This window comes from Pezoporus occidentalis, unplaced genomic scaffold (genome assembly GCF_034315485.1).
Source record: "Pezoporus occidentalis ecotype Australia unplaced genomic scaffold, CSIRO_AGI_Poc_V1 ctg45, whole genome shotgun sequence".
Taxonomy (NCBI): Eukaryota; Metazoa; Chordata; class Aves; order Psittaciformes; family Psittacidae; genus Pezoporus; species Pezoporus occidentalis.
The window spans coordinates 226681-254325 of record NW_026915780.1 but is presented as its reverse complement, the minus strand read 5'-3'; the positions used below and the strand labels follow the sequence as shown (position 1 = coordinate 254325).

The 27645-nt window shown below is 44.5% G+C and overlaps 1 protein-coding gene across 3 annotated transcripts in view; it reads left to right on the top strand.

Annotated features, from left to right (window-relative positions):
* The window catches only part of INPP5A (inositol polyphosphate-5-phosphatase A), a 209222-nt gene that overhangs the window by 151835 nt on the left and 29742 nt on the right, over positions 1–27645 (top strand). For all 3 annotated transcript variants that reach the window (XM_062635160.1, XM_062635162.1, XM_062635161.1), the window contains 2 exons: positions 18449–18544; positions 18870–18944. In XM_062635160.1, the coding sequence (XP_062491144.1) occupies positions 18449–18544; positions 18870–18944 (171 nt within the window). The remainder of the gene's footprint in view (positions 1–18448; positions 18545–18869; positions 18945–27645) is intronic.

Below are 27645 nucleotides of genomic sequence, written 5' to 3'. Positions count from 1 at the left end.
TTGAAGAAGCTTAGGTTCACGGTCAGGTTCAGGGCATAGTTTTGGTAGTTGTGAGCATTTTATTGGAAGGTGGAATGAATGGTAGGAGTTTGGGTTGAATGGTTAATGGACGGTCGTGATGTTAGCTGATGAAGAACCTGCTATGAAGAATCAGGGTTTGGGTTGAGTTGTGGTGTCTCACTGGGGAGGAGAGGGTGGTGTTCGCTCTCTAGCTTAAAAGACTGGTGCTGGTACCTAGCTCGTGGTGGAAGACTGAGGCTCCAGGGCCTAATGTTTATAATGGTCCTGTACCTCACATGTATGGTGTGATGGGCTGACCCCTTCTGTGGTGTGGGCAGTGACTGCAACAGCCCTGGAAAGCAGTTGTCGGAAGAAAGAGGAGCTAAGGCTCTCTCCTCAGGATCAGGTCTGCTTTCAGTCTGCTCAGACGTGTGTCACATGAAGAAGATGGGCTGTCACAGGAGCTGCAGCACTCAGCCAATGTGCAGTGTTGTCCCAGCAAATACCTACTGCGTCTGTGCAACAAGAGGCACATTCAGATCTGGGGAGCACAGCAGAGGTTTTGTCTGTGAGTCCCACTGAAAGATGGGTTTGAAGGAGGGAACCCTCACCCGTCTGTACCAGCTCCGTAAGCCTACCCCATGTCATCTTGTCACTAGATCCAGGTAACCAGTACATAGTAAACTGTGTTATTTTAAGCTTCATGTTTCTGAGACGTAGGGGAAGAGAGGGATAATGTTATCTTAAATGTCCCCCTTACCCAGAGGCCATTTGTTTCAGCTCTGTGCTGAAAGGGTGCAGGGGATGATGTGATGATGTTGGAACCATTCTCCTGCCTCTCACTAATCCTGCCTAAGGACTGAGAGAGCACTGGGAGTGCATCTTGTGCATGCTGTGTGTCTGAAATGGTGTCACCTCTGTCCTGTACTGCGTAAAACATCTCTCAAATCTACAGTCTGACCATGGAGATCAAGTTAGTTTCTTCTTACACAAAGTCCAAAAGGCTTTCTTAGTGAAGAGCAGGAAGGGGGCAGGATGGGAGTCCCTGGCAGTGACTGATACCTTGTCTCCAGTGAAAATGTTAGCATCCAATCTCTATGTTCTTTAAAATCTAATCCTGAATTTTTGTATTATTGCTTCCACAAGAGCTCTGTTAGGATGCTATTTACAGCTGTTACAAGCTTTCAGGAGGCTCAGTAATAGGTAAGAATGTAACTGGTAAAGCCATTAAAGGGTTAACATTAATTTTATGAAAAGAGATTATAGGATCTTTATCACATGTTGTTTATCTGATCAACAGTTAACAATTTAAGACAGTATTATTCTAGTAAAAAGAAGATTTGTTTTAGATACTGACATAAACATCCCCTCATAATAGTGGCTTTTCATTTACTGCATTGCAATGTACCATAAGCTTTAAGGCACAACAGCTCCTTTGTGTGTCTCAATAATGCTTGTCCAGAGTGATGTCAGTCAATTTTGGACCTATACAGTCTGATGTTATTCTCAGCAATCACAGAATAGATTTATTTTATTTTTTTTTTTCCTTTAACAAGGAAATTCTCATGTTCCTTTTTGCTGCCTTCCCCTGGAAGACCAAGGTGTGCTACCCACGTGGACATTTCTGCAAAGGCTTTAGGATCTTTCGTGTGGTTTCTACTGGCTTTTGTTGCTCCCTCGTGTTATTTTTTACATACCATTGGGTAGTTAGAGGACCACTTCATGTGGCAACTTTCCAAATGCTTCTGTAATGTGCTGATTTGGGGGATAAGTAACCACTAATGGTTAAATAGCATTTTGTAGTAGAGGTTGAAAACCTCTATATACCTAGAGATGTATATGAAAGCCTCTCTCTCTATAAAACCCTGTATACATGAAGTGGTATCCTGGTAGGAATAAATTCTGAGTTCAGCCTCCACTGTGGCATTCCGGAGGTAGTCGCATACAGAAGGTATATGAAGGGTCAGGCCCTTTGTGCTCCTTGGGAACTATTCCTTCAACGTGGAAAAAAGGTCTGTAGAGTGCTCCAGGGTTCATTCAAGGCGCACATGGATTACAGCACCATTGCTGCTCATTACATTAAGCCACTCTAGCAAGCTTTTTGTGTGACACCTTGCATCCATAGAGACAGTAAAGAAATGCAGTCTTTATGGAAATCACTTCAGGTTTCTGTATTGCTATTTCTAGATTATTTTTATCCATATAGCTCTAATGCTTCCCTGAAAATAATATAATTCTTTATATGCTTTCACCTGAACCTGATGTAACTGCATGCCATTGTTAAGCTTGCAGAAGCACAAACTTAACCTGGCTAGAGTTGGACTTCCATATGGATCCTGTATTTCCCTGTCATTTGGGGCTTTTTTGAGTCCCAGAGTCCCTGCAGCACAGCCCCTCAGCTCCCTTTGGAGAGCAGCTTCAGACTGCAGGTGCCACTGCTTGCTTTCTCTGCCCTTCACTGTGAACCATCAAAGGACCACAGGAGGTGGCACTGTGTAACCCAGTCACTGGCAGCGCTGGAGGAAAGTCAAGTACGTGCTGAATGCTTGAGTGACAACAGCTGAACTCAGGCACACCAGAGGTCCAGAGTATACAAGAGATTTAAATTAGAGATTGCCAAAGTGGGATGAAAATTTGTTTTCCTTCTGTCTACCGGGTATTTTACATTATATAAAATGAATACTAGATGATAATTGCCAATCTGGTGGCTTGTATTGATTTAATTCAATAAGCAGCTTCACCTCCACCTTTTGCATGCACTTGGCTTAAAATATATGCATTATGAAGACAGTGATTCGAGGTCTTTAGGAAATCAATATCAAGACAGGATTCTGTTCTTCAAATATTGACAGCAGAATAACGCTAAGAAGCAATGACAAACAATAAAAGCAGGGATAGACAAAATTAAGGCTGTGGCTCTATTGTAGTTATTCTCCACAGAAGTCTCAGGCAGTTGCCAGATACTGCATATTGTATGTGCTTTAGCAAATAGTTTGCGCCGAGCCCTTGCTGTCAGAATTCCTGGTTGAAAACCTGGGCCGTTGAAAGGCAAGGCAATTTTTGCCAATGGTTTCTCTGCAGTTGGTTGTTTCACTTGAGTTTTTGCCAATGATTGGCACAGGGTTTTTCAGCCATGAGTGTGCCCTGGGAAGATACAGACGGGTGTATGTGGGCTGCTACCGTAACAGTGCTCCTGCCTTCAATGATTTCCCTAGAACTAAACAAAGCTGACATCGAAGTCTGTAATGTTACAGTGTTTAAGCAGAGCAGCTCTGTGTGCTAATTTATTGTGGTTTTGTAATGGTAATTTTAAAATCCTTTCATACTGGCAGCTGAATTTCCTCACATTTAGTGTAGTTCCAAGAATTTGAAGAAAAAGCCTTTTATGGAGCAAAACATGTTCCAGTTAGTGCAAATCATACTGGCTGCCTAGTTGCTACAGACCTGAAATCAAAATGTTATGGATAGTTCAGTGCTGCAGCATGCAACAATACTGTGTTACTGACATTCATTCAGAAAAAATACTTATAAATGCCATTCAAAACGCTGGTCTGTTTGGACTTTTCCCGCTCTGAAATGCCTGAAGATGGTCCAGAAGTCTGGGTAATGCTTAGTGAGTGTCCAGTGCATAGACAGAATTTCTTTTCAGTAGGTGTGGAAGACCCATCAAGTAAAACTCAAGTGTTACCTGCTGGTAAACGTCCCTGAATAAACCAGCACGGTTTGTTTTGCGTTTCTGCCTTTGCTTTTTGCAGTTTTGACAAGTGTGAATTTCACACGGACGTGGGCGTTGCAGGTGGAACATTTGGGAGCTCTGTTCGTAGAAGATTCAGAGTTAGTGTTTTCCCTGAGCAGACTGGCAAGCTTCTTACCTTGCCCTAGGTCTGTATGAATCCAGTGCTCAGTGTGTGCTGATGTGAGGCTGCCATGGGCTAGGGCAGAGAGGTGCCTGGGTGAGCTGTGGACGTTCTCTGGCACAGGGCAGCTTTGGTTGGTAGGGTGCTGGGTTCCTCCCAGATCATCACTCCAGCAGTTTTGTTGGTCCTTCATTATTCTGTGATTTCTTTCTCTTGCCTCTAGTCAGGAGTGTCATTTGCTGTGTTCATTACTTCTAGGCATTTAGAGCAGGATCAATATTTTACTGTATCTGACCAGGTTCCTTTTTAGAAAGTAGGACAAAAAAATTGCATCTTCTATTTCATCCACTTAATAAAACTGAAAATGCTGCTTCAGAAATTGCAGAGATCTTCTGCATGTATTGCTGCTTTACATGCAGAAATAGAAAACGCTCATCACAGGAAGATTATGAAGCCTGCAGTAGTGTGTTAGTAACTGAGGAGTTCAGCTGGTAGAAGTGGCCAGTTTTAGGTGTCTACCTGTAGCCAGCAGTCTTTAATTTTCATTTAGAACAAATTGGGACATTGCAGAATCCTAAAAGAGGGATAAATTTGTGCCTGTAGTTAAGTGGGAGGAAACGAAGGAAGCCTGAGAAAGGTTCTCATTAGCTGAAAGCTCAGTAGCTCAACACTCATTTCAGGCAAACTAGTTGTAAGTGGGAAAAAAATGGCAGATGTAATGCAGTCACAAAATATGCTCGAATGAGGCAGTTTGTCGTGAGATTAACAACCTGGATGAAAATGGTGATCAAGTGATTGCATGGCAGAACAGATCCACTGGGAAGGTACCATTGTATCACTGCGTTCGGCTGTGCTTTCATGTGCAGAGCACTGAGGAGTTCATAGTAGGCAGAGCAGCAGGAGACGTTGAAGGCAACAGCTCAACCTCAGCTCCCATGGCAGTGCCATGACACGTGCCGTTAGTGCATCTTTGGGTCTATTTTACACGTGGCTGCAGAGCTGGGATGTTGACATACATCAAACACCTTCATGTGCTAAAAAAGCATGATTTTGGCATGAAAGGAGAGTAAGGCACTCTGCCTTTTTCCCAAGACCCTAGGCCAGGTCTGGATGCCAGAGGAATTCCTTTCACAGGTATCAGGTTTGCAGAACTTGGCTTCTTAGAACCTCCATCAAATTGAACTTCAGCAGCCCTGGCTGGTAGTTCCAAGCAGGTTTCCCAGGAGTTTGCAGTTGGAAGGCTGCTGTCTCCATGTTCTGACATGTTTGCAGCAATGTTCCCGTTCGTTTCGTGTCTGAATGATATCTAGAAATTACCAATAGACAATTCCAAATGAAAAATCATGCCTGAGAAATTAACCACAGGAGTGATTCCTACGAGCTCCTGCTCTTGGAGTGACTGCCAGAGGAACTGGTGGATATCCCGTGTCTTATCAAGAGCTAATGTCCTTCTGAGGATTTGTTTAGTGAAAGGTGCCATTTGCTTCAGTTGAGGAGGAAATTGGTGCAATGGGGAGGTCTGTGCTATGCGTGATGAGACTTGACAAATGCATGGTCGCTTTTGGGTTGTTTTGACTTGTAATTTCTTGAAGCGTCTTAAGCAGACTTGGGTACCTCCTGCCTCAGCTCTGCTTTCTGTTCAGATTATTCCTGCAGAGTTTCATGCTGGTGAAGGAAGATTCCACTTCTTTATTTCTTTATCTTATGCATCTCTTTGATGCTAATCATTAGCAAGTTAAAACTGCACCTGACCACAAACAGCTGATGAAATGCTTGTTTTAGTTATCCACTCTGTTCCTGGCAGAGACAATCGATAGGTAAAATCTATGCAAATGTGAGGGTTCAAGTGAGGGCTATCCTGAACAGGACTTAAGCTATGCGCCCGCCTTTGTGCCAAATTTTCCAGGGTTTTTTTTTTCTCCTGTAATGAATACATGTATTTTGTGCATTGGAGCATGGCACAGGCCTTTTGGATGGCAGGCTCTGCAAGAAAGAGGAAGAGAGTTTTAATCACAAAAGCACAAACTTCAGTCAGAGAAGTGATTCTGCACTTTGTTTCATTTGTAAATGGTGCGTATTGGCTTTTGTGACACAGAACCCAGGTCCAATTCAGGACAGGGCCTCACGGATTCTTTACGTAGGACTTTGTGAGTCTGAAATAGTGCACATGAAAGAGAAGGAGACTGAACGTAATTTGTTCCAAGAGCTGGCCGGAGGTTTTTTCCAATCAAGATTCTTTCAGCATATTCCTCTTTGTTGAGCTATAAGCAGCTTTTAAAATAATAGCATTAGCCGATATTTCAGGACTTCACTGGGTGTTCCCAGCTATGGTGATTGCTTACAAGAAACGAGAAATGCCAGTATTGTAACCTTTTAATGGATATGGGAGACTTGTAAACTCAGTTGAGATCTGAGCAATTTGTAGATTTCAAAATGAGCTGTAGAGTTCATTGAAAAAGAAAAATGCATCATTGAAATTCATGGGGCCACTTTGGTTTTCTTTGCCGAGATTTATCATTGAAAGCCATATTGCTTTCCCTTTGCTTTCATTTGAAGCTCTTCAATACATTGTTTTTAAGGTCCATTTCTTTTACAAGCTTTTCCTTTCAGCTTGCCCAGGGTTTCAGGTCCTATGAACATCTGTTTGTGCCTAAAATCAGCCAGGACCTGGACTGTATCCTGCCCCCCTACCCCCTTTTGTTTCCAGAGGCTATTGTTTCCGATTTCATGCTATCAGAGGGGCTGCATGTTTTCCTGTGTGAAGTTGTCAGAGAGATAAAAGCACAGGAGCAGGGTCACATTTCGAGGGATGGGCATGAAAAATTGGTAAAATGTATCTTGAAGGCCACCCACAAGACTTGCTTGAAGAAATTCACAAGTGGGGAGCAGAATGGAAGTTTTAGAATTGAGCAGATTCCAAAGTGGAATCAGTACTGGTGAAATCAGTGTTTAATGGGCAGAAGTCTCTTAGATTTACACTTAGCTGGTTTCTTCCTCTGCTGTAGCTTGAGAATCTCTAGTTGGACTTTGCTAGGAAGGAAATGCCATCATCTTCATTATGGTGCCTGCCCATGTCTTTTCAGCCGGAGGATGAGATTTAAAGCAAGTGTGTTACACCTCTCAGTCACCATCAATCCAGTGGAGAAATGAGAGACATAGGGAAGGGTCTCTACCTGCCCACAACGACCACTGTGATACCAGACCTGCAAAGGATGCTGTAAGGATGGGAATAGAAAGACAAATAGCGCAGCTTAATTAACGTAACAAAACCCATTTTCCAGGAGGAAAGCACGGCACTAGGCTTATAATGGGCTATAGTTTCTAGTGCTGTAAAGCATGATTACACAAAGAGGCTTCCCATTTGGTCTCACGTGAATTCCACAAGTGGCACCCAAGTTTTAAAGGGTGCAGAATAATTCCGTTGGGGGCAGGAGGCAGGACATCTGCAGTGACACCTGCAGGTGCCTTGGACCATGCAACAGAGCACCCTGCACACCTGCACTAACGGGGCAGTGCTAACAGTTTACATGTATTTAAGTGCTAAAAAGCCAGTTAAAAGTTCAGTCCATCCTTAATGTACTATCGGTACAACTAGAGCAGGGTTTTGCCAGTTCATGTATCATAACAGTCTGAACTGTTTTCATTTAGGTCTTGACTAAATGTAAAATGAGAAGATGGTTTTAATAGCACTGATTTGGGTCAGTGATTCACTAAATCTACTACTTTTATTTTAGAAGCTTATAATGAGGGGTTTGTTAAAGTGTGTGACAAGGAAACAAATGAGACATTTGAGTTGTAATTTTTCCATGGGCAAAAGTTAGATTAGATTAGGGATACAACGCCAGGCATTATCTTACTGCCATATAGTTTCTGATTTAGTAAATGATGTGTGTGATGCAAACCAACCCAATACCAGAATTTTAAGGGAATGCATATTTTACTGTAGCTTTTTCCAAAGATTGTCCATTATTTTTCTTAAATGCATAAATTTGCAATTTAATATAAGAAGCATTTTTTTTTTGTGGTATTTGGCAACATTTTTGGCTTAAAATCAGCCAGATTTTGGAAATTCAGGGGGGACTAACCAGCAGATTTTTTTTTTTTTTCACTTTTTTATAATATAGCAGAAAAATACTAAACATAGAATCCTGGAATGCTTCAGGTTGGGGGGGACCTTAAAGCTCCCCCAGCTCCAACCCCTGCCACAGGCAGGGACCCCTTCCACTAGAGCAGCTTGCTCCAAGCCCTTGTGTCCAACCTGGCCTTGAACACTGCCAGGGATGGGGCAGCCACAGCTTCTCTGGGCACCCTGTGCCAGCGCCTCAGCACCCTCCCAGGGAAGAGCTTCTGCCCAAGAGCTCATCTCAGTCTCCCCTCGGGCAGGTTAAAGCCATTGCCCTTGGCCTGTCTCTACAGGCCCTTGTCCAAAGCCCCTCTCCAGACGTGTTTTAAAAGTACAATTGAATTTATATCTTTGTGGCAGTATTTGTGGAGATTAATTTGTTTATAAATAGAAAAAGAAGAAAGCAACCCACAGTTGTTCAATACAAGTGTTCAACAGTTCTGCAGGTGATGCTAAATGAAAGCACCAAGTGGCTATTTGTAAATAAGAGCATCACTTGTGAGCCCTCTTGGTTTAGAGCTGGTCACAGCCTCCGATGCCCCGCTAGGTGCCTGGTCCCAGTGCCAGAGCAGCTCCAGCGCATGCCATGGTGCTGCCAGACCAGCACCAGCAATCACGCCCCTGCGAGGTTCCTGTTGTGTACAACAAGGGTTACCCCAAGGCTCATGCAGGACACCTTGGGCTGGGCAAAGGCCACGTGAGCAGGGTCACCTCTGCAACAGACACCCAAGGGCGAGTTCAGTTTCTGAGGGAAAACAGCTGTATGCTTATTTATCAGCCTGTATGCTCACTTACCAGCATGCTGACAACCACGCTTCCATATCTTGCATTGCATCCGGTATGGTGGAGAGGAATTTTAACTGCTCTTGTGACTACTGCTGGTAACATCCATTTCTGGTCTCATGGGTATAAATTCTTTCTGAAATCACAGCTTTTCTGTAGCAGCAGTTCTCTTTGGCATACCTGTCTGATTTTGGAGGGGTGAAAGAATTTACTTTGTTTAGCTTTGTCTCAACAGGGAAAAGAGCCAAGGCAAAAGTAAAAATTAATAGCACATCTTAAAATCCATTACAACTTCTCCCTTTTTTCTGACTAAAAGTGAGAGAGAAAGGCCCCTCTAGAGGAAATAAAGAAGTTATTACAGATTTCACTTTTTTTGTAGAGTATGAAAAAGCTTTCTGTATGTTAAACAGTCTTGTGGGCATCTGGCATGATTGGTTTTAATCTGCTGACTAAAAAGTCAGGATTAAATCTTGCTTTACACCTCTTTGTATTGCAGTCAGTAAAGTGACAGAGCTGCTCTGAAACAATGGCACTACTTATTCCACCCAATATGCCATGTGGTAGATCACCCCCTTTTTCAGCACCACTTCTCTGCAAAGACAATGAAGCATCTGGTGGGGTTTTCCTGCGTCCAAGATATTTTTTGTCCGTAATTTCACTCAGCCGGTCTGCTTAGCTCTCCCTTGGTGCTACTTTTTGAGACAGGGTTTGCCAAACCCAGTGGCAAGAGGTCAGGAGGCCAAAGTGATGAATTTTTATGTGCCTGTTCCTTGTGTTTCTGCTCAGTCATGATTCTTTGCGCGCTGTGCTGCCTCTGAAAGGGAGCCACAGTGAGCAATTTGTCCTCCTGGGCTGCAGAGAATGGGGAGGCAGATGAGTTAAAGTAGCATGTATGACTGCGGACAGAGACGCACACAAACGTTTTCTTATGGCACAACAGAATACTCCTGTCACTATTCAGCGCGAGAGGGGCTTGGGAGATTTGTAGCCTGTTGGCTTTCGATCAAGTGACAAATGAATTTAACTGCACTTAAAGATACAGCAAAAAGAATAGCACTTCACCAAGTGGTCCACAGCTGTTGGCTTTAAAATGATGTTGCGTTACCATTTTTGAACTTGCATTTTTCCCCCTCTCTGTGCAAGTGGGAGCTCTCTGTATTTCTCAGCATGCTTGAATCCTCGTTTGCTTCAAGTTAAAAATGTTCACCTGTGTTTCAGAAACCCTGTAGAATAGGCTGTTTGTTTGCCCAGTAGGGCCCCCATGCTATCCAGAAGGATCATTGGTCCATCTGAGCAAAGGACGGCAGAAGCTGCATCCCTGGCAGAGCTTCCTGTCCTGTCTCAGCGGTGCTTGAACACCCACTGGTGTCAGATGAGCCAGGGATTGGCATTTGTGGCTGGGTTAAATCCCTCCAGATCCCCAGCCAGCTATGAGAAGTTGATGTTCCTCTAGGCCTCCTCTCTCTGATCAGCCGTGTCGCTCTACTTGCTCAAGGGCTGTGCTGCAATTTGTTGTTGGTCAGCAGCTGAGCTTTGGACCCAGGCAGTGGAAGCAGTGTCCTGCAGGGAATTCTGAAGATTAGGACAGGAGAGGATGGTTTGTGTTGGAAGGGACCTTAAAGCTCCAACCCCTGCCACGAGCAGGGACCCCTTCCACTAGAGCAGCTTGCTCCAAGCCCCTGTGTCCAACCTGGCCTTGAACACTGCCAGGGATGGGGCAGCCACAGCCTCTCTGGGCACCCTGTGCCAGCGCCTCAGCACCCTCACAGGGAAGAGCTTCTGCCTAAGAGCTCAGCTCAGTCTCCCCTTGGGCAGGTTAAAGCCATTCCCCTTGGCCTGTCCCTACAGGCCCTTGTCCAAAGCCCCTCTCCAGGTTTCCTGTAGCCCCTTTAGGCATTGGAAGCTGCTCTGAGGTCTCCCCAGAGCCTTCTCTTCTCCAGGCTGAACAAGCCCAGCTCTTACATCTCTTACAGCTGTTAGAAATGAAGAAACATGGGATCAGTGATGTGAAGTGCCAAGAATGTAAACCAACACCGAACAAAATTCTTTGGTGCTTTTTGACTCACTTCCAGATCAGGACACTGCAGGGTTCCCAGTAACTGGGTCTGTCAGTGCTGTTCTTGGCCATCTCATGGCACTGATGGGTGCACTGCCCACTACAGCTGCTGCACAGTGCTCAGTGCAGTAATTCCATGTTATCGCACTCGGAACAAAGAGCAAGCCTCAGAAACTCCCATGCAGCATTTTGTTCCACCGACTAGCACTGCCAGAAAGAGTTAATTCCAGAATTTGCCCTTTAAATTATCAGGAGTTTTGTACCAAATCCGTGATGTGACATGGTTCAGGATAAAGGCTTGGCTTCTGAAGAGTGAGACCCTTTGGCTTCCACAAAGTAGACTTACAACAGTGGGTATCATCTATGCATTGGGTGACGCACTCCCATTACACTGTTCACTAGTATTTTTTGCCCTTGTCTTCTATTAAGCTTATCCTCCAAAATGAAAATTGGAGCTGACTTTAAGCACCTGAAGTGTTGGGCAGTTCTGAAATCAAGCCGCTTACCTACCTAAAATCTACCTAAAGCCTCTCTGCCCTTAGGCAGACACTGGCTGCTTCTACTCACAAAGTGAGAAATACCGAGAAGTACAACTTTGGTTTGATTCCTGTGATGCACAACAGCAAAATGAATGTCCCTTAAAGAACAAGGGAATTGCAGCCATTGAACATGAAGGTGACCTGCATGAGGCAGGTTCGTGTTCCAGGGTGCCAGCAGCAGAGGCCTGTGCTCTTCCCAAGTCTGAGCGCAACCATGAGACAGATGTGTGCCCTCCACATCATCAGGTAACCTCAGGTATGTGCACCAAAGTGGGAGAGATGTTAATACTCTTCCATTGTTTCCCATAGCTGGGCAAAGGACATGTTCCCTCTGAGTTAACTTTACTTGTTAAGGGAGAAAACGTGACAGGAAAATAATTTCCACTTCACTCTGTTTGTCTGACCTGAACCAGTTGGGAGTGGGAAATTCACTGTGTTAACTGGAATGATCTGTACAGCGTTATGGTGAGACTAAAATTTGGCTGATCAGGTGATGCCTTGCTGATGCAGCATGTGGATGATTTCCTTGCTGTATTTTCCCCTTTCTGTGATTTTTCAGCCTCCCTGATTCAACTCCTTTTCATCCTGCCGTATCTTACTCATTTCTCATCAATGTACTCCCTGTCTGGTTCCACATCATTTGCTCCTTTATTCACTTTTGAAATGGAATGTGAGTCCAGCAGCCTGTAAATTTAAATAATCCTTTTCACCTAGTTATGGTCAAGTGTCTCAGAGAACCATGAGGTGGGATTGCTGAACTGTGCTCCTCTCCCATCTGCTCCCACACAGCCTCCAAGCAGTTTGCTGCAGCAGCACCGTAATCTGAACATGCTGAGAGGTTGGGCTCTAACAGGTCCCCAGGCTTATGCTTATTGAACAAGACACAAACCGTCCCCGAATTCACCTGTTCCCAGGAGCACTTACCCCCACATTAAAATACATGCTTTTTGGATAAAATAAATGAAGGATATCTTTGTAAAATAGTGTGCAAGGTGTGAACCTAAGGTTTACTATAATCTCCCTGGTAAGAGGGTCAGATTGATTGACAGATCAGTACCTGTATGACACATACACAATGCCCAGTAAAAAGACAGGAAATGCATAAAAAGCAGTTGTGGGGTGAAACAGTTGATGTGCAGAGCAGGCAATAGGGTAGCATGTTCACTTACTGCATCTTTTCACTACCCCTAGTATGGCAGCTTTGCATCCTCTCTGGTGTGGTTACTGATGGTATAAAGAAGGAAGGGTTTTGAGGCGCTGGCACAGGGTGCCCAGAGAAGCTGTGGCTGCCCCATCCCTGGCAGTGTTCAAGACCAGGGTGGACACAGGGGCTTGGAGCAAGCTGCTCTAGTGGAAGGGGTCCCTGCCCGTGGCAGGGGTTGGAGCTGGAGGAGCTTTTAGTCAGGCATTGGAACAGGCTGCCCGGGGCAGGGCTGCAGTCACCGTCCCTGCAAGTGTTCACACAGCGTGGAGACGAGGCCTCAGTGCCATGGGTCAGTGGTGGCCTTGGCAGTGCTGGGAACGGTTGGACTGGATGACCTTGAAGGGCTTTTCCAGCCTGGCTGATTCTGTGAATTCTCTTCCCACCCAAACCGTTCTAGGATGTGCTTGCAGGTGGCAGAGCTGGGGCTGCTGTAAACTGCCTGCCAGGTTAAATCAGTCCTGAAATGAATACAGGCACCAGTGATATGTGATTGGCATGGATTTGCCATCAGAAAACAGACCATACACTTGCAGGAGCACTCTGAAGGCTTCGCACTCCATCCCACCCAACCCCTCAGCGTCCCGCTGCCCTAGGTGAGAGCTCACCCCTCTGGCAATACTCAAAGAGAAAGCAGGTTTGCATCCTGATACTCAAGTGACTTCTCATTAATGCTTTGTTATATGTGTTCTTTATTCAGCTAATATTTATCTCACTGCTGAGTTAAATTCCTGTTCCTGGAAGCTTATTAGTATTAAAAGCATAGCAACTTCTCTGAGACCTTATTGCTATTTACACATAAGTGAAGTTAACACAAGTTAATATACAGCGTAAGGGATATTTTTTCAAGTAAAAGCGTCTCTCTCATCAGACAGTTTTGTCTGCTTTCCATTGGGGAATTCAGCTCTGCCATTTCCTAATTGTTCTCATCAGCTCTGTGGCCGAATGCCTCTGCCCCCTGTGTAGAACGAACTGAAGTAAGTCTCCATTTTGGTGGCAGGTAGTTTAAAACACACAACTTCACTGGCTCAGGAAGTTACACTTGCTGTGGAGGAAATCGCATCAACCCCTCAGAGGCAAGGAGGAGCCCAAACAAGGCAGATGTTCCTGTTATTCCCAAAGTAGCAAGTCTTTTACCTTGCTGGTTGCTCCAAATAGAGTTTGCATCCAGATGGTAATTAAAAACCCGTTTGGTTATCCTCATTTAGCGTCAGATTGATTTGGAGTTTTGAGCAGCATTTCAGGAGCAGCTTTTCACTGTCAGGTGATGCCTGTGCCTACGTCTTCTCTGTCCTGCCAGAACCCACAGTGTACGTAACCAGAATGAAACCAAGTGGCTTCCATTTAACTGATCTGGTTGCTCAGGCCCTTATTTCAGCTGGCTCATGTCAGGTTCTTCCGCCCGTGCACTGCTGTGCTGGCATGAGTAGCAGCATGCATGGCGCAGTCCATGCGGCTTCTGGGAAATTGCAAGTGCCTTTCTCTTTCCTTTTTAAGAAGAATTCAAAGTCCTGGGAAGTCCCGAGGGAGGAGTTCGGGTCACTGGGAAGCACACCCTCAGGGTCAGGAGAGGAGGCAGTAGGAAAGCTGGAGCCTGTATGTGCGTGGATTTTTTCCCTTTCTCTCCCAGAAGAGTTTGTTCTGCAGTGACAGACACGCAGGGGCTGAGGCGCACATCGGGAGGGGACTCGGGAGGCGAGGGGATGCCCAGAAAGCAGGAGTGCAAAACCAGTGAACATGAGGTGCGGTTTGCAGCAGAGGAGCGCTGCTGGCAGGGACAGCAGAGCAGGTGCCAGCCCTGCAGAGGCTTTCATACAGACATGAGAAAAAGAAATCCTAACATACATACTGTAGGACATTGTGAGTGGGTTGCGTATGTAACACAGTTGTTCTAATGCCTTTATCTCTTTTTACTGTAAGTTTGCAGAAGCAGTCTAAAACATTTTGATGTGGTGTGTGTCTATGGCAGCAGCTGTATTCTGACATGAATACATTTGATGTAAATGCATTTATGCTGTAAATCAAAAGGTTTCCAGTTTCTGAGGATTGCAGAGATTAGAAGAAATTCTAGGTTTGTCTCTTGCCAACGTAAAGACCCTTCACTCCCAGCTTTGCAGAATAGGACACTTTGATTGCGTTCTAAGGCAATTATCAGAAAAGTTCTCGCGATGATTTACAATTTGATGACATAAATTATTACAAAGGATTATATTTAAAATACTGTGGAGCTTCTGCCTGTGGGCAGTGTATATGAAAGTGGGAGTAAGACCCAGCAGTGTTTGCTAAGCACAGGCTGAATACCCAGTTCTCCTTCAGCTCTGAATCCCCCTCTCCTGCAAACTTTTTAACCAAATCTTGTTTCCAAAGCAGAAAGAAGGTTTTAAGCAGATAATGTGGGTAGAGTTTTGATGCCTGATTTCCCCTCTTCTGACTTTGTAAAAGGGTACCTCTGAGGGAATACCCAGAAGGAAACAGTGTGGTTTTATAGCATTTTGATTTCCTTTACCAGCGACAAAAACTCCCTTCAAGAGTAGTCTTGTCTCAAAGGGCACATGTTCCCCAAAGTTTTCTGCTTGGGTGACTACGACTTTGTAGAAATTGAAATGAGGAGGAAAAAAGAAGTGCTCCAGCTTGTATAAGAAATGAACCTTTGCCCAATCACTTTTTGTCTGTGAATAAGGTAACGTTGTGTGTGTGTGAAATTTGAAAGCAATAAGGTATGTGGGTCCTTTCTCTGTATTGGTTCTCAAGAGTTGATCGCGGGGTTTTTTCTTTGGGAGCGGGCCTGAAGTTGTGAGATAAAGCAGCTCAGAAAAAGAAATGCTCTCAAGCAGATGCCTTTAAGAGACAGAAATCATGAATTTCTTGAATTGCAACCGCTCTGGGGGTGGCTACAATGACTTTTTGACAGTGACAGTAACTCTGCCTTGTCTTTTCGAGCCCTTCTTTGGCCCATTCACTCTGGAAAGCTGCTTAAGCACCCTTAAGCGCATTAGCATTTGGATGCTCGGGGACCGTATTGACCCTCATTTGGAAAGTTTAAATGAGTGAAAGATGGAGCGATTTGTTAGGGCTTTAGAAACCAGCTTTAGAGAGCGGCGGGTTTTCCGCTTTGGTTTGTTCGAGTGCTTGTTCTAATCTGGTGCGCTGGTTAAAGGCGACCAGACTGATTTGTGACACATGAGCCCAAAGCGCTATTTTTTTGGGCTTGACCCGATTAGCTCATCTGTGCCTTGAATTTCAATGGCCCGCGTCGGAGGGAGCACTTTGGGAATGGCTCACTGGTGGATTACCTCACCGGGTCCGCGTCGACACAGATGGCAGAGCGGTAATTACGTGTGCAACTGACAAAAGGGATCCTGCGGGATGGGGAGGATGCGAGGGATGTGCTGGAAATAAGGGGTACCAGACACGCAGATAAGTGGTACGAGACGTGTACTTCCCTGGTGGCCGTGTGCCTCTCCTCCTCCTCCCAGGCAGAGGCAGGTTGAGCTCCTGCCAGCCCCTGACCGCTCTCCTCCCAGGCCTTTCTTACAGATCCCGCAGCAGGGGTGAAGTTCTCAGAGGCAGCCCGCAGCTGTGTCCATGTCACCAGCACTCCTGTCCTCAGTGAAAACTGAGTTCACAGCCACCTTTGGCCCCGTCAGTGCTGTGAGCATGTCAAGGTGTTTAGGATAAACCAGAGTTAGATGTTTGTAATCTGTAGACATGGCACTGCTTTTGGGGGGGAGAAACAAAAAAATATCCATCAGGAAGGGGCGTTGTTTATTCAGCGAGATGGGGAATCAGCGCCCCTTCAGCTCATAGACTTGACAAAAGCCATCAGGCTCAGATTTTATTTTTCAGTGAAGTTGTCCTTTAAAGATGCAGTTGTCCTTTAAAGAAAGCTTGTTGCTTTCTGGTCGTCCTGGGCAGCACACGAGGACCTTTATCAATGATCGTTTTGTAATCATAGCATCACAGGCTGCTTTGGTTTGGAAAGGACCTTAAGGCTCATGCGATTCCAACCCCCTGCCATGGGCAGGGACACCTTCCACTAGACCTTCCAAGCTGCATCCATCCTGGCCTTGATGTCTTCCTAGAAAATGGGGGCAAAAAGTCCATTGACAGATTGTTCCTGTTGTAGCACCGGTCACCTCAGCTGAGATCTCAAATACTTGCAAGCAGGTGGATTTTTGTTCAAATACATGTTTGGCATGTATTTCTTGCCTTGGAATAGATTCAGAATGGGGAGCTGAGAAGTACACCACAGCTCCATGGCATCATGTCTGATAGATACTGCACTTCTGATAATGAATCCCAATATAAATATAGATTTATATTTGTAAGAGAAGCATGTAGTAGGATGTGTAATTCTATTACCCTATTACTGCAGAATATACTTGTATGTGAATATTATGCACAGTGAAAATCTGTTGTCTGGCCATTATGAAAAGGAGTGGGACAGACAGAGCAGGGAAGTCACCTTGTAGCCTCTTCTTGACCAAGTTATTTTCTTTATTATGCTTTTATTAAGAACCTCCAATAAAATAAGCTTTTGCCCAGGGTAGTCTTTGGCAATGTAGTCGTCCAGGGCTGTGAATAGATCCTGTCAGTAGCTCGTGCCGTGGCTGTAGCAGGGGATGCTGAACTGGGTTGGGGTGTGGATGCTTATCTTCACTGCTTCCTCCCTGCCTTCGAGTAACACCAAGGTTTTCTCAGTTCCCCTTCCTTGTGGATTCCAGCACCAGGCAGATGGGCTGGGGCAGAGTTAATATCCACTAGCTTTGCCCAAGCACTTGGTTAAGCCTGCTCGCCCCTCAGTTCGGATGTAGTCTATTTCTGCATTTTAAAGCACTTAACATACTTAAAGCTTCACTAAAATTAGAGGTTCAGTGAATCCAAAGTATGTTTTTAAATTAAATACGTGCCCAAATGCTTTGCTGAAAGCTCCAGATTTTCACCTGTTACAGCGCAACAGAGAAAGCCCTTCAAACGACTTGTTGTGTGTTACCTCTGGGTAGCTTTGATGAATGCTGAAGTTGGGCCTCAAACAGGTGAATGGCAAGTTAACTGAGGCCTGGCACTTCCTTGGGAGTTCAGACGTCTGTGCCTGGTCAAGTGGTGATTGGTGGTAAGTTTCAGGCACCTGGTCCTCAAAATATCCCATCCCTGCAATGTTCCTATCCCTGGCAGTGTTCAAGGCCAGGTTGGACACAGGGGCTTGGAGCAAGCTGCTCTAGTGGAAGGGGTCCCTGCCCGTGGCAGGGGTTGGAGCTGGAGGAGTTTTAAGGTCCCTTCAACACAAACCAGGCTGGGATTCTGTGGTACCTAGAGACATGATGTTGCCTCTTATTTAAAAGGATGATGAATGGGGAATTTGCTTTGCAGAGTAAACTGTGAAACTTACCATTAGGTTGCATGAGCATTGCTTGGACTTCAAAATTATACTTGGAACATGAGTTGACAAGGTCAAAGTGTTTGCAGTCAGGAGCCAACCCGCAGAGCTGTCATGCCAATGCAGTTACCAGCTTTTAAGAACACTGTTCAGAAACCAGCAGGGCTGTGGAGTCATTAGTGTAGGAAGTGGCCTTTGAGGATGTTTGCACCTAATGCGTGATACAGCATCAGACCTGTGAAAGAACCTGGGTGCATGGTAGTAACTTCAGTGAGTATTTGCTTTATCTGATTGATATTTTCTTAATATTGCCTATTTCTGTCCAAATGGTAATAAACAGTTTTAAATTTGCCATGAGGGGAAGTGACTTAAACGAGCAATGCTTTGTGCTTTGACCTGCACCAAACGCTGTTCTCAGGTGTGCACGGGAGATACAGAGATTGATACAGTTCAATTAAACGTGGCCTTATGTTGCCTAAAGCATTTCCCTGTGTCCCTCTGCTCTCCGTTAGACGCTGTGTGCGAAGGCCACGATGCAGACCGTGCGGGCGGCTGACACCAATGAAGTGGTCAAGCTCATATTTCGGGAATCTGATAATGACCGAAAGGTAAACAGCGGAATGCCCTCTGTCCCCTGGGTAAACAGAGACGCTGTCAGCGCTCCTTCCTGCTCCGCAAAGCAGGAATATAGTTGTTTCCAGCTGATAATTTAACGGGAGGGGAGGGATCTTGATTGTCCCACCTAATGCTCAGTTAATTGGATCTCTGTAAGTGATTGCCAGTCACTCAGGCTGACAGGGAGCTTTGGACGTGGGGAGCTGCCACATGGTTTTCAAGGGTTGCATGTCTCCGAACAGGTCATTGCAGCATCTGTGCACTGGGGAGCTGAGTCCAGGAGCTTCACTGACCCTTCTTCTCTATGTTTTTTTTCAGGTCATGCTACAATTAGAAAAGAAGCTCTTTGACTATTTTAATCAAGATGTATTTAGAGATAACAATGGCACCGCGGTAAGTTCATTGCTAAATACTTTCGAAGGAATAAGTTGGAAGCTCCCATAAAGATTGTGTTTCTCTGCCCAGCCCTTTCTTTTCATCAGCCCTCTTGTCTACAGAAAGAGAAGAGATAGATTATTAACACAGTAACTGCTCCTCACTTAGCCAGTTATCTTGCATACAGCTTCTTAACTTTGGCATCTCTTCACCTGCTTTTGCACAGAAAAAAATGTAAATTATATGCACATGACAGTACATTTTTCTTCTCTGCCCTCTGGTCTGCATTTCTTCAAGCATCCTGTTTCATTCCTAGTTCTTCATTGTGCACCATAATAAGTTAGGACAAGCCCTTAATGCCAGGCTGTTCTGAAAATACCTGGTCTGCTGAGCGTACAAAGAATAATAAAAACACGTGAATAAATAGAATAGAAAGCTCAAAGCCTGCAGCCGACTGGCACTGGTTGAGCAATCATATAGGGCTCCCTATGAGGAGAAAGCAGACAGGAACACTGATGTTCTGAGCTGCAATGAGGACTGTGATTTTTCTGTGGAGAATGGCTTTGTATCTTCTTTAAGGTGATTTTATTTCAAAATGTACCCACTTCATTCTGGAAGGTCTCTGTATCACTGCTTGCAGCTTTCCCAATTTCATCTGAGGTTTCTAGGGGTTATGTGTCTGAAGGAACAACACTAAGCATCAAAAAAAAGCCCAAACCAAAAGTGAATAGTTACAGTTGTGCACAGATAAACATCAGGAATGTGCACACTGTGCGTGGGAGCCTTATTGCAGATGTCATGGGCCAGACCCTCTGCTTGTGAAAATCGGACCAGCTTCACTGTCATCAGCGGAGCTATGCTAGCATGTGCTAGATCTTGTGTGTAAGCCAATGACATTGGTCTTTTGAGTATCCTGAGCTATATGAATAGTGCAGGCTGCACTAAACAAAGAAAACCTGCAGAAAACTGTGTGTCAGAGCCATCTGTTGACGTCCATCCTGCTCGTTGGATGCTGTCCCTTCTCACAGCATGTCTGGTTTATGGGGCATGTGTGTCTGCAGGCAGCACATCTTCAAAACACAGTTACTGTGAGATAGCTTGGCTTGGGTTTGGTCTTAAATTTACAAGGTAGATGAATCCTTTGGAAATATGGAACGTTTCTTTCACTGATGTTTTGCAGCTTGGGGGATATTGAATTCAAGGTGATAGCACTAATCCCAATTCCTGTTTCCATATTAATCCCATCCCAGTCCCAGATTTCCCTCTACATGTATGATTATCATAATTTTTTAACTTTTTTTAAACCCATCAAATATGCCATTTTTCTATTTTCCCAGTACACTTCTGAAGCAGAGCAAAGCTATTCCTGCTGCTGCCATTTCCCACATCCTGGTGGTATTTCCAATGACTGTGGTTGCCTTTCCATACCTGGACGTGGTGTGGGAAGGCATAGGCAGAATCTCACTTAAGCACATTCCATTTCAAAATCAGCAGTCATTTCATTCATGCACCAAGAAGCAGGAAATCTTCCAGATCAAACATGGAAGGAAAAGATAAACGATATAATGAGCCATTGGAGATAATCTAATCTTCATGGTCTAGTTAAACACGCAGCACCATGATCACTAAAAACAAACTACCTATCTAAAAGGATAAATGTGTCTGTGCCGAATTCAACCCAAAAAATCCATCGCATCCTTCATCAACCGCCGGTCTTGTACCAGCCTGACAGAAATTTAATTCAAGCTGGCTCCTGAAAATAATTATTGTATTTTAAGAGTAGTAATCATTGGTCGGGACATGATTGAATGTGTCCATGCCTATTGACTTTTTCTATGATTTATAGTTTTGTTTAGTCGATATTCCCATCGAAATTGTATAATTAATTATAAGTGGAGCTGTCAGGTCTGCAGGATGGAGTGCCCTGATGAGTATTTGGGAAGATTAAATTTTCCTTAGCTGTACCAATGCAAGGCTTGGGAATTTTCACAGCACTCTGGCTGCTGGATAAAGATGTTTTCTGTGTGTTTAGCAACTGCTTTAGCTCAAAATCCATTGATTTTTCCAAGGGTATTTTTTTTTTTATCAGAGTGGTGTCTCTTCAGTAACACTGGAATGTGTACAGATGTGACAAGACCTGACAAATATTTATTATCAACAGGCTACTTTATCATTGTCCATACACAGTTGTTCCTTCTTTTTTACATTGTAATCAACAAAAAAAGAATCTTAAGATAGATTTATAAAAATGAGCATTTTTTTATGAAAAATGTGGTATAGATACAAATTATCTGTTCAACAGAAATTCGGTTTGAAATGTACCCAGTAATCTGTCAGGTCTAATTTCTCCAAACTAATCTGTGGCTTATCCAGATTTATCTGCAGCTTATTCCAAAGTTAGCTTAGCAATTACCTGTATTTATTACCTCGAGGTGCAATGGCCGTTCTGTATGATTTTATTTCAGAAGGAAACACCCAGATTTATCCAACTGAGTTGAGATAGAAAAAGGGCAAAACAATTGTAGCAGTAATGTGAAACTGTCTTAATATTTAACTGGCATGTTCTGAATTGTACATCAGAGTGACAGTGCATCAGGTGGACCAGGGTGTAACTCCTGTAACTACAACAGAACTATGGTATCTGGGTGCTACAAGGAGGGATGTTACAGAGCAGCAATGAGAAAGGTTGGACAAGAGGAGGCACAACAAGTAGAGTTTCACTTTAGTGTCAGACAGGTTCCAGTTTAAGTTAACAGGATCCCAGCCTGGTTTGTGTTGGAAGGGACCTTAAAGCTCACCCAGCTCCAACCCCTGCCACGGGCAGGGACCCCTTCCACTAGAGCAGCTTGCTCCGAGCCCTTGTGTCCAACCTGGCCTTGAACACTGCCAGGGATGGGGCAGCCACAGCTTCTCTGGGCACCCTGTGCCAGCGCCTCAGCACCCTCACAGGGAAGAGCTTCTGCCTAAGAGCTCATCTCAGTCTCCCCTCGGGCAGGTTAAAGCCATTCCCCTTGGCCTGTCCCTACAGGCCCTTGTCCCAAGCCCCTCTCCAGGTTTCCTGCAGCCCCTTCAGGCACTGGAGCTGCTCTCAGGTCTCCCCTTCAGGAGCCTTCTCTTCTCCAGGCTGCCCCAGCCCAGCTCTCTCAGCCTGGCTCCAGAGCAGAGCTGCTCCAGCCCTCGCAGCATCTCCATGGCCTCCTCTGGCCTCACTCCAACAGCTCCACGTCCCTCTTGTGCTGCTGCCCCAGAGCTGGATCAGGGCTGCAGGGGGGGTCTCCCCTTCATGCAACAGAGGGGCAGAATCCCCTCCCTGAGCTGCTGCTCACACTCTGGGGGTGCACCCAGCACACGGGGGGGTTCTGGTCTCAAGTGCACACTGAAGCCGGGTCATGGGGAGCTTCTCCCCACCCAACACCCCAGGTCCTTCTCCCCAGGGCTGCTCGTCCAGTCTCCCCCAGCCTGTAGTTGTTGCTTTTGGGTTAGAAAAAGCTGATCTCCTCTGATTTGTTGATGGGCTACAGCCAAGCTGTCCTGTGCACCACGATTGTGTCCTTCTGCTCCAGAGATGTGCCCGTGAACAGTGCGCAGAGAACACAGGAGGCTTCTCTGGTCTGAACTGGTTAGTCAGTTAAATAAATATATTGAAGTGTGTAAGAACTTGTAATTACTACAGGGGAATTATTTAATGATCAGAAATAGTTTTGTAATCTTTAACCGCAATCAGAAATGAGAAGTGGTGCATGCGTTCCTATCTTTCCTATCAACCATTTTAAAGGCTCAGCCCAGATAGAAATTAACATGCTGTCCTTAAGATTTTGACCACAACTGTGTAATGAAAGTGATCTGTGAATTAATTGGGTTCGGACTTGAGCCCCATGTTATTCCTACTAAAATCACGATCTCCTTTGTCACGGAGGTTCGTGGGAACTGGTGACTGCTTACAAAGCTGAGCTGACACTGGTTGTCCCTGTGTCCTGCTCTCCTCTGCTGCCCACGGCAGGGACTGTCCCTGGGCAGCGCCAACCTCAGTGGGTAGCAGCCAGGAGAGGTTGGACCAAGGGTGCCAGCCCACAACAGCTCCTGCGTGATTGATGGCTCAGAGGACACTGCTGTTATCACCAGCGTTAATACCAACACAGACTCGACATGGTTACTCAGGAAAGCTCAGATAGTCATGGAAGTGGTTCCATTTCTTATCATAATTGTTATTACAATGGGGAAGAATAAGCCAAGAGCTTCACCCCGCTGCCAGCGGTCCTTCAGCAGAGCTCTTGCTGTAGCGAACAAACGGTAAACTTCTGCAGCAAGCACATTCTTACTCAGTTTCTGTGTTTTGCGCAGTGAACTCAGTCTTTGAGGATAGATTTCCTTTATTCTGTCTATTTAGTTTGAGCTGATATAGTATGAGGAGAAAACTATAATGTGCTGTAGAAATGGATTGTCAAGGTCTTGTTCTATGCCAAGTAATGATTTAAAGTGACCTGTTATCATGCTGATTAACTTAGGGGTGTTATTGCAAACAGTTCAGGCAAACATACTTTTAAATTATGAGTAATATATTTGTGGGTTTATTAATATTCCCAGGAAATCCTGAAATTATATGCAAGTTGAACAGAAAGGTTTAGTCCATGAGGCATCTTTATTAAGCTTTTTGTGAGAATATGTGTGCTCATGAAGGTTAAAGATCTGGCATCACTGAAAATGTATTAATCAACAGACAAGATATAGCACAATGCACTCTTCCCAATGGCCTTGGCTCTGACCCTTTTAAAGATAATGGGAATACTGTCCACTAAGAACTAGATTATGACGATCAAGTGCATTTCATCAGGGTTTGACTTGAACCATGATCCCAGAGGTGAAAAGGCAGAGGTTTATCCACTGAGACAACCAGCCCCTGTCCAGATAAAATCTTGAATATGATGTATAAGGGCAAATTAGGATAGAGGAAGGAAATTGATTGCTTACGACCATTGTTACCTAGGACTGGTCATAAGGAAATCCTGTGCATCCTGAAACTGCCTCTTTTATTTAAGGTGGTCATCTGAGATGCCTGATTTTTATAAAGTACTAGTAGGAAGATGGCTTTGTGCTCTAGTCTGTTACTCAAAACCAGCATTCCCGTGTTTGGAATTACATTTGCTTAAGTAAGTTAGTGGTTAGTTGATATGTCATTGGATAAAGTGCTAATGAGTAATGACAGAGATAGGAAATATTATCACTAAATTGTTCTCACTGGCAAACACAGAGCAATTAGGAAAACCAAAATCTGAGCATGTGAAATACCTAAAAGGGCTACAGCCTCCACTGGAAAAATGTTAGGGGGTACATAATGGGAGAAGGCTGACAGCACTGTTTGTCTAAGTCAGTGTTCAGGTATTACAGGACCAACAGGCATCGTAAGGCAGTGAGTGCCTTTCAGAACAAGAACTACTGCAGTGCACTTCCTGAGAAGTGCTTGTGTTAGACCCTGGTGCTGGTCCTCAGCTGAGCATGTGCCCGCCTGGGAGGGCCAGCACCACGCCACTGAACCTGCTGTCTTGGCACAGGGTCTGCACCAGGCAGGGTCTCTGGTCGTGGTCCTCACACTGCAGCTGCAGCCCTGCTCACAGGGGGTGTGAGGAGCCTGGGAAACGTGGGGAATCAGGCAAGGAGGCAGAGAAGGGAGCTCTAATGAGACAGAGCCAATAGCAGTCTCCAGTAATTACTCTGGTGATCAATAGACATCAAGGGGAAGTGTGGCTCCTTCCAGGCATTTTGAGCTACTTGAATATTTCTGTAACAGAAATATTATTTTTTAAAGGCATTTTTGAGAGCATTTTCTAAAAAAGTTGGAATACTTCTTAGAAAGTGTTCATGTCCTCTAAACCTTGGGAATGTCTCTTGAGAGAGGGAGGTGTATTGTCAAAACAAGGGCAAAACAGAGTTTTCTTGGGGAAGCTTCCACCGAAATCAAAGATTTTCTAAACTCATACAGGCACGAGGAGTCTTTGTGCTGACAGTCTTATACTGCCCATGCCTATTCTGATGTTAAGAAAAGTGTAGTTGGTATAGTTTCTCTGTGTGCCACATATCCACATTTATGGAGGAATTCACAATTTGACAACACTGCCATTCAGGATGTATAGAAAAATCCTCAGAAATACAATAATATACAAGAGCAGTGTAAGTAGTAATTTATAGTCAGTAATTTTGTCTTTTTTTCTGTGAAACATGATTTTAAAGAATGGCTTTATTAAGATTCAAAATACACAGTATTGGATCATATTACAAAGTCTTAGCTGGAGAAAACAGTAGCTTTCAAATAAGGCCGGGGCAGAGCTGTGTGTGACATCCTCATGGGTAAGTGGAGGGATCCGTGTTTCCCCAGACCTGCATTTGAAGTCAGCAAACTGCTGAATCAGTTTCTAGATATTTTTCTTTAACTGGAGAGCTGGATGAAATCACTCTATGCCCAAAGTCTCTGGGAAAAAATAATTGTGTGCTACCCCAGCCTGGCAGAGGAGGTTGAAGTGACCAATGCCCACATACTTTAATTCACTAAGGTCATTCCTTTGTGCTTATTTCCTCTTTTTGGTCTGAAACTTCATTTCCCTTTCACAGCTGTGAATTCTCTGGTGGGCCCTGGAGATGGATTTGATAAATGCTGCTAATATCACCTTCTGATCTACCAATGCTCTGACTTTGGTGTGTAGGTCTTGATGAGTAATTGCTGTTGTTCTACTCCAATGACTGAATTAAGTTGCCCTGTTTAAAAGGGTTCGTACGTGTGTGATTTTAGCCAAGGTGGCCTGTTGCAGCACACCAGTGGACACTGACCTTTCAAGAGTGCCTCATTACTGAAAATGAAGCGAGCAAAATTCCCTTGATTGCTCCAGCTGGCTAAGCTCTGTTATAATCCTTTGATTTTAAATTTTAAACTACATTTGATTATGTTGCTTAGCATCAAGCTACATAATTCTGAAATTTAGTATTCCAGATAACCATCATCTTTGCCCAAAGTGCCTACTGTTTCACCACATAGAGCCCCATGAGCTATAGGGACAGTGACCTGATGCCCACCCATCCAGCCCTGCTCAGCCTTATCTTACAGAGCAGGGTCCAGGTTCTGCAGGCAGTGCCTGTGCAGGGCTACATGCCCTGGTCTCATGCATTGCCCCCTTCTTCACCCTGGCACAGGAATGCACTTGTACATCATAGCCCTGGCAAGAAAAAGGGAGGCAAGTTGCACAGTTGCCTGGAAAAGCAGCAGTTTGGCAATTCTCTTAGGAGGTGATGGGCACTGCACCTGATGCAGGCAACAGCCCTAAATGCTTTCAATTCTACTCAAATTAAGTAGGGAATATCCCTTACTGCAGATGCAGTCATTCTTTAATTCTCTGCAGAGAACTTCGTTGATACCAAGCCAGTTCCCCTGCAGGTCAAGTAGGAGCTTGAGTACACAAACTGACTGATGCATTTGGCTCATGAAGTTTGCTGAATGGAAATACAGAACTTCAGACTGCAAAATCCTGTCAGTAGATTGAGCCTGGTTTTACAATTCATGTTCTGCCCCCTCAGTTTTTTCTCTCAGCCACAGGCCAGGGGATGCTGCTTGTCCATCCTGCATGGCTGCATTTCCCAAGGTGCATCCCCTTGCATCTCATGGGTATCAGCCAGCTATAGATGTACTACTCATACATATGAGTGGTATTTTCATGTGGAAGATATTAATCAAACGTTCATGTTGGGCTGGTCACTGAGCATTTTAGAGCACGTATCTTGACATAACATCAGCAGCTCAGTGCTTACAGCAGATAAAACATTGGTCCTGCATCATTCTTGCTATCGCTTGGGTATAAATACATTGGTGCAATTAAGTTGAGGGGAAAGAACAGTCTTCTGAACTGCCTGTGACATACAGTTCTGGAATGAACTTCCAGCCACAGCATTTTCAAATCTATGTAATTGCTCAAATTACCCCAGCACGTCATGTAACGCCTTAAAGATTGGGTTCTTAAGGATGATCTTATAATGAGTGAATTAAATAGAACAATATATTGATTTTTAGGCTCTGAACTTAATTTCTTTGTCATTTTTAAGGCATTTAGAGTGACAGACACACTGATGTTTGCTGTTACAGCACTGACATTGTTCACAATGCTGTTTAGTGTACACTATGGAAATAAGTGAGCAGTTTGTGCTGAAAATGGCCATGGTTAGAGGATTTGGGGGGGGAATGGTGTTTAAATAAAATATTATATGCTTTAAAAGTAAGATTCTGGCTGCTCCTCAGTATCATCTGTCCTATAATCATTTTCATGCATTTTCTGCAGTGCCAAGGAGCTCCAGACACCCATGTGCTTGTCATAAAACAAGTACAGTCATACGATGTCAGGTCTTGTTCCTTCTCTTACTGAGTGAAAGTGATATTTATAACTGTTTGTGATATTTATAACTGTTTGGGCACGTTTGAACAGGGGGTTACAGGTACTGTGACGTAGTCACTTAATAGCTAGGAAAAACAAATCATTTGTTAAAACTGACTATTTAAAATAGAGCATGAAATAAGTCTGGGAAAATAATCCAGTGAAAATATTTGTTTTACACGTGAGGTGAATTGTCTTCAACAGGCATTCCCTAAATACTTCTTTTGGACACCTAGTTGGGCTTTGATGTCCAGCCGGGTCATCCTGAGGTTTTGGCTTTTTCATTTCAGGGAAAAGATGTCCCTACACCT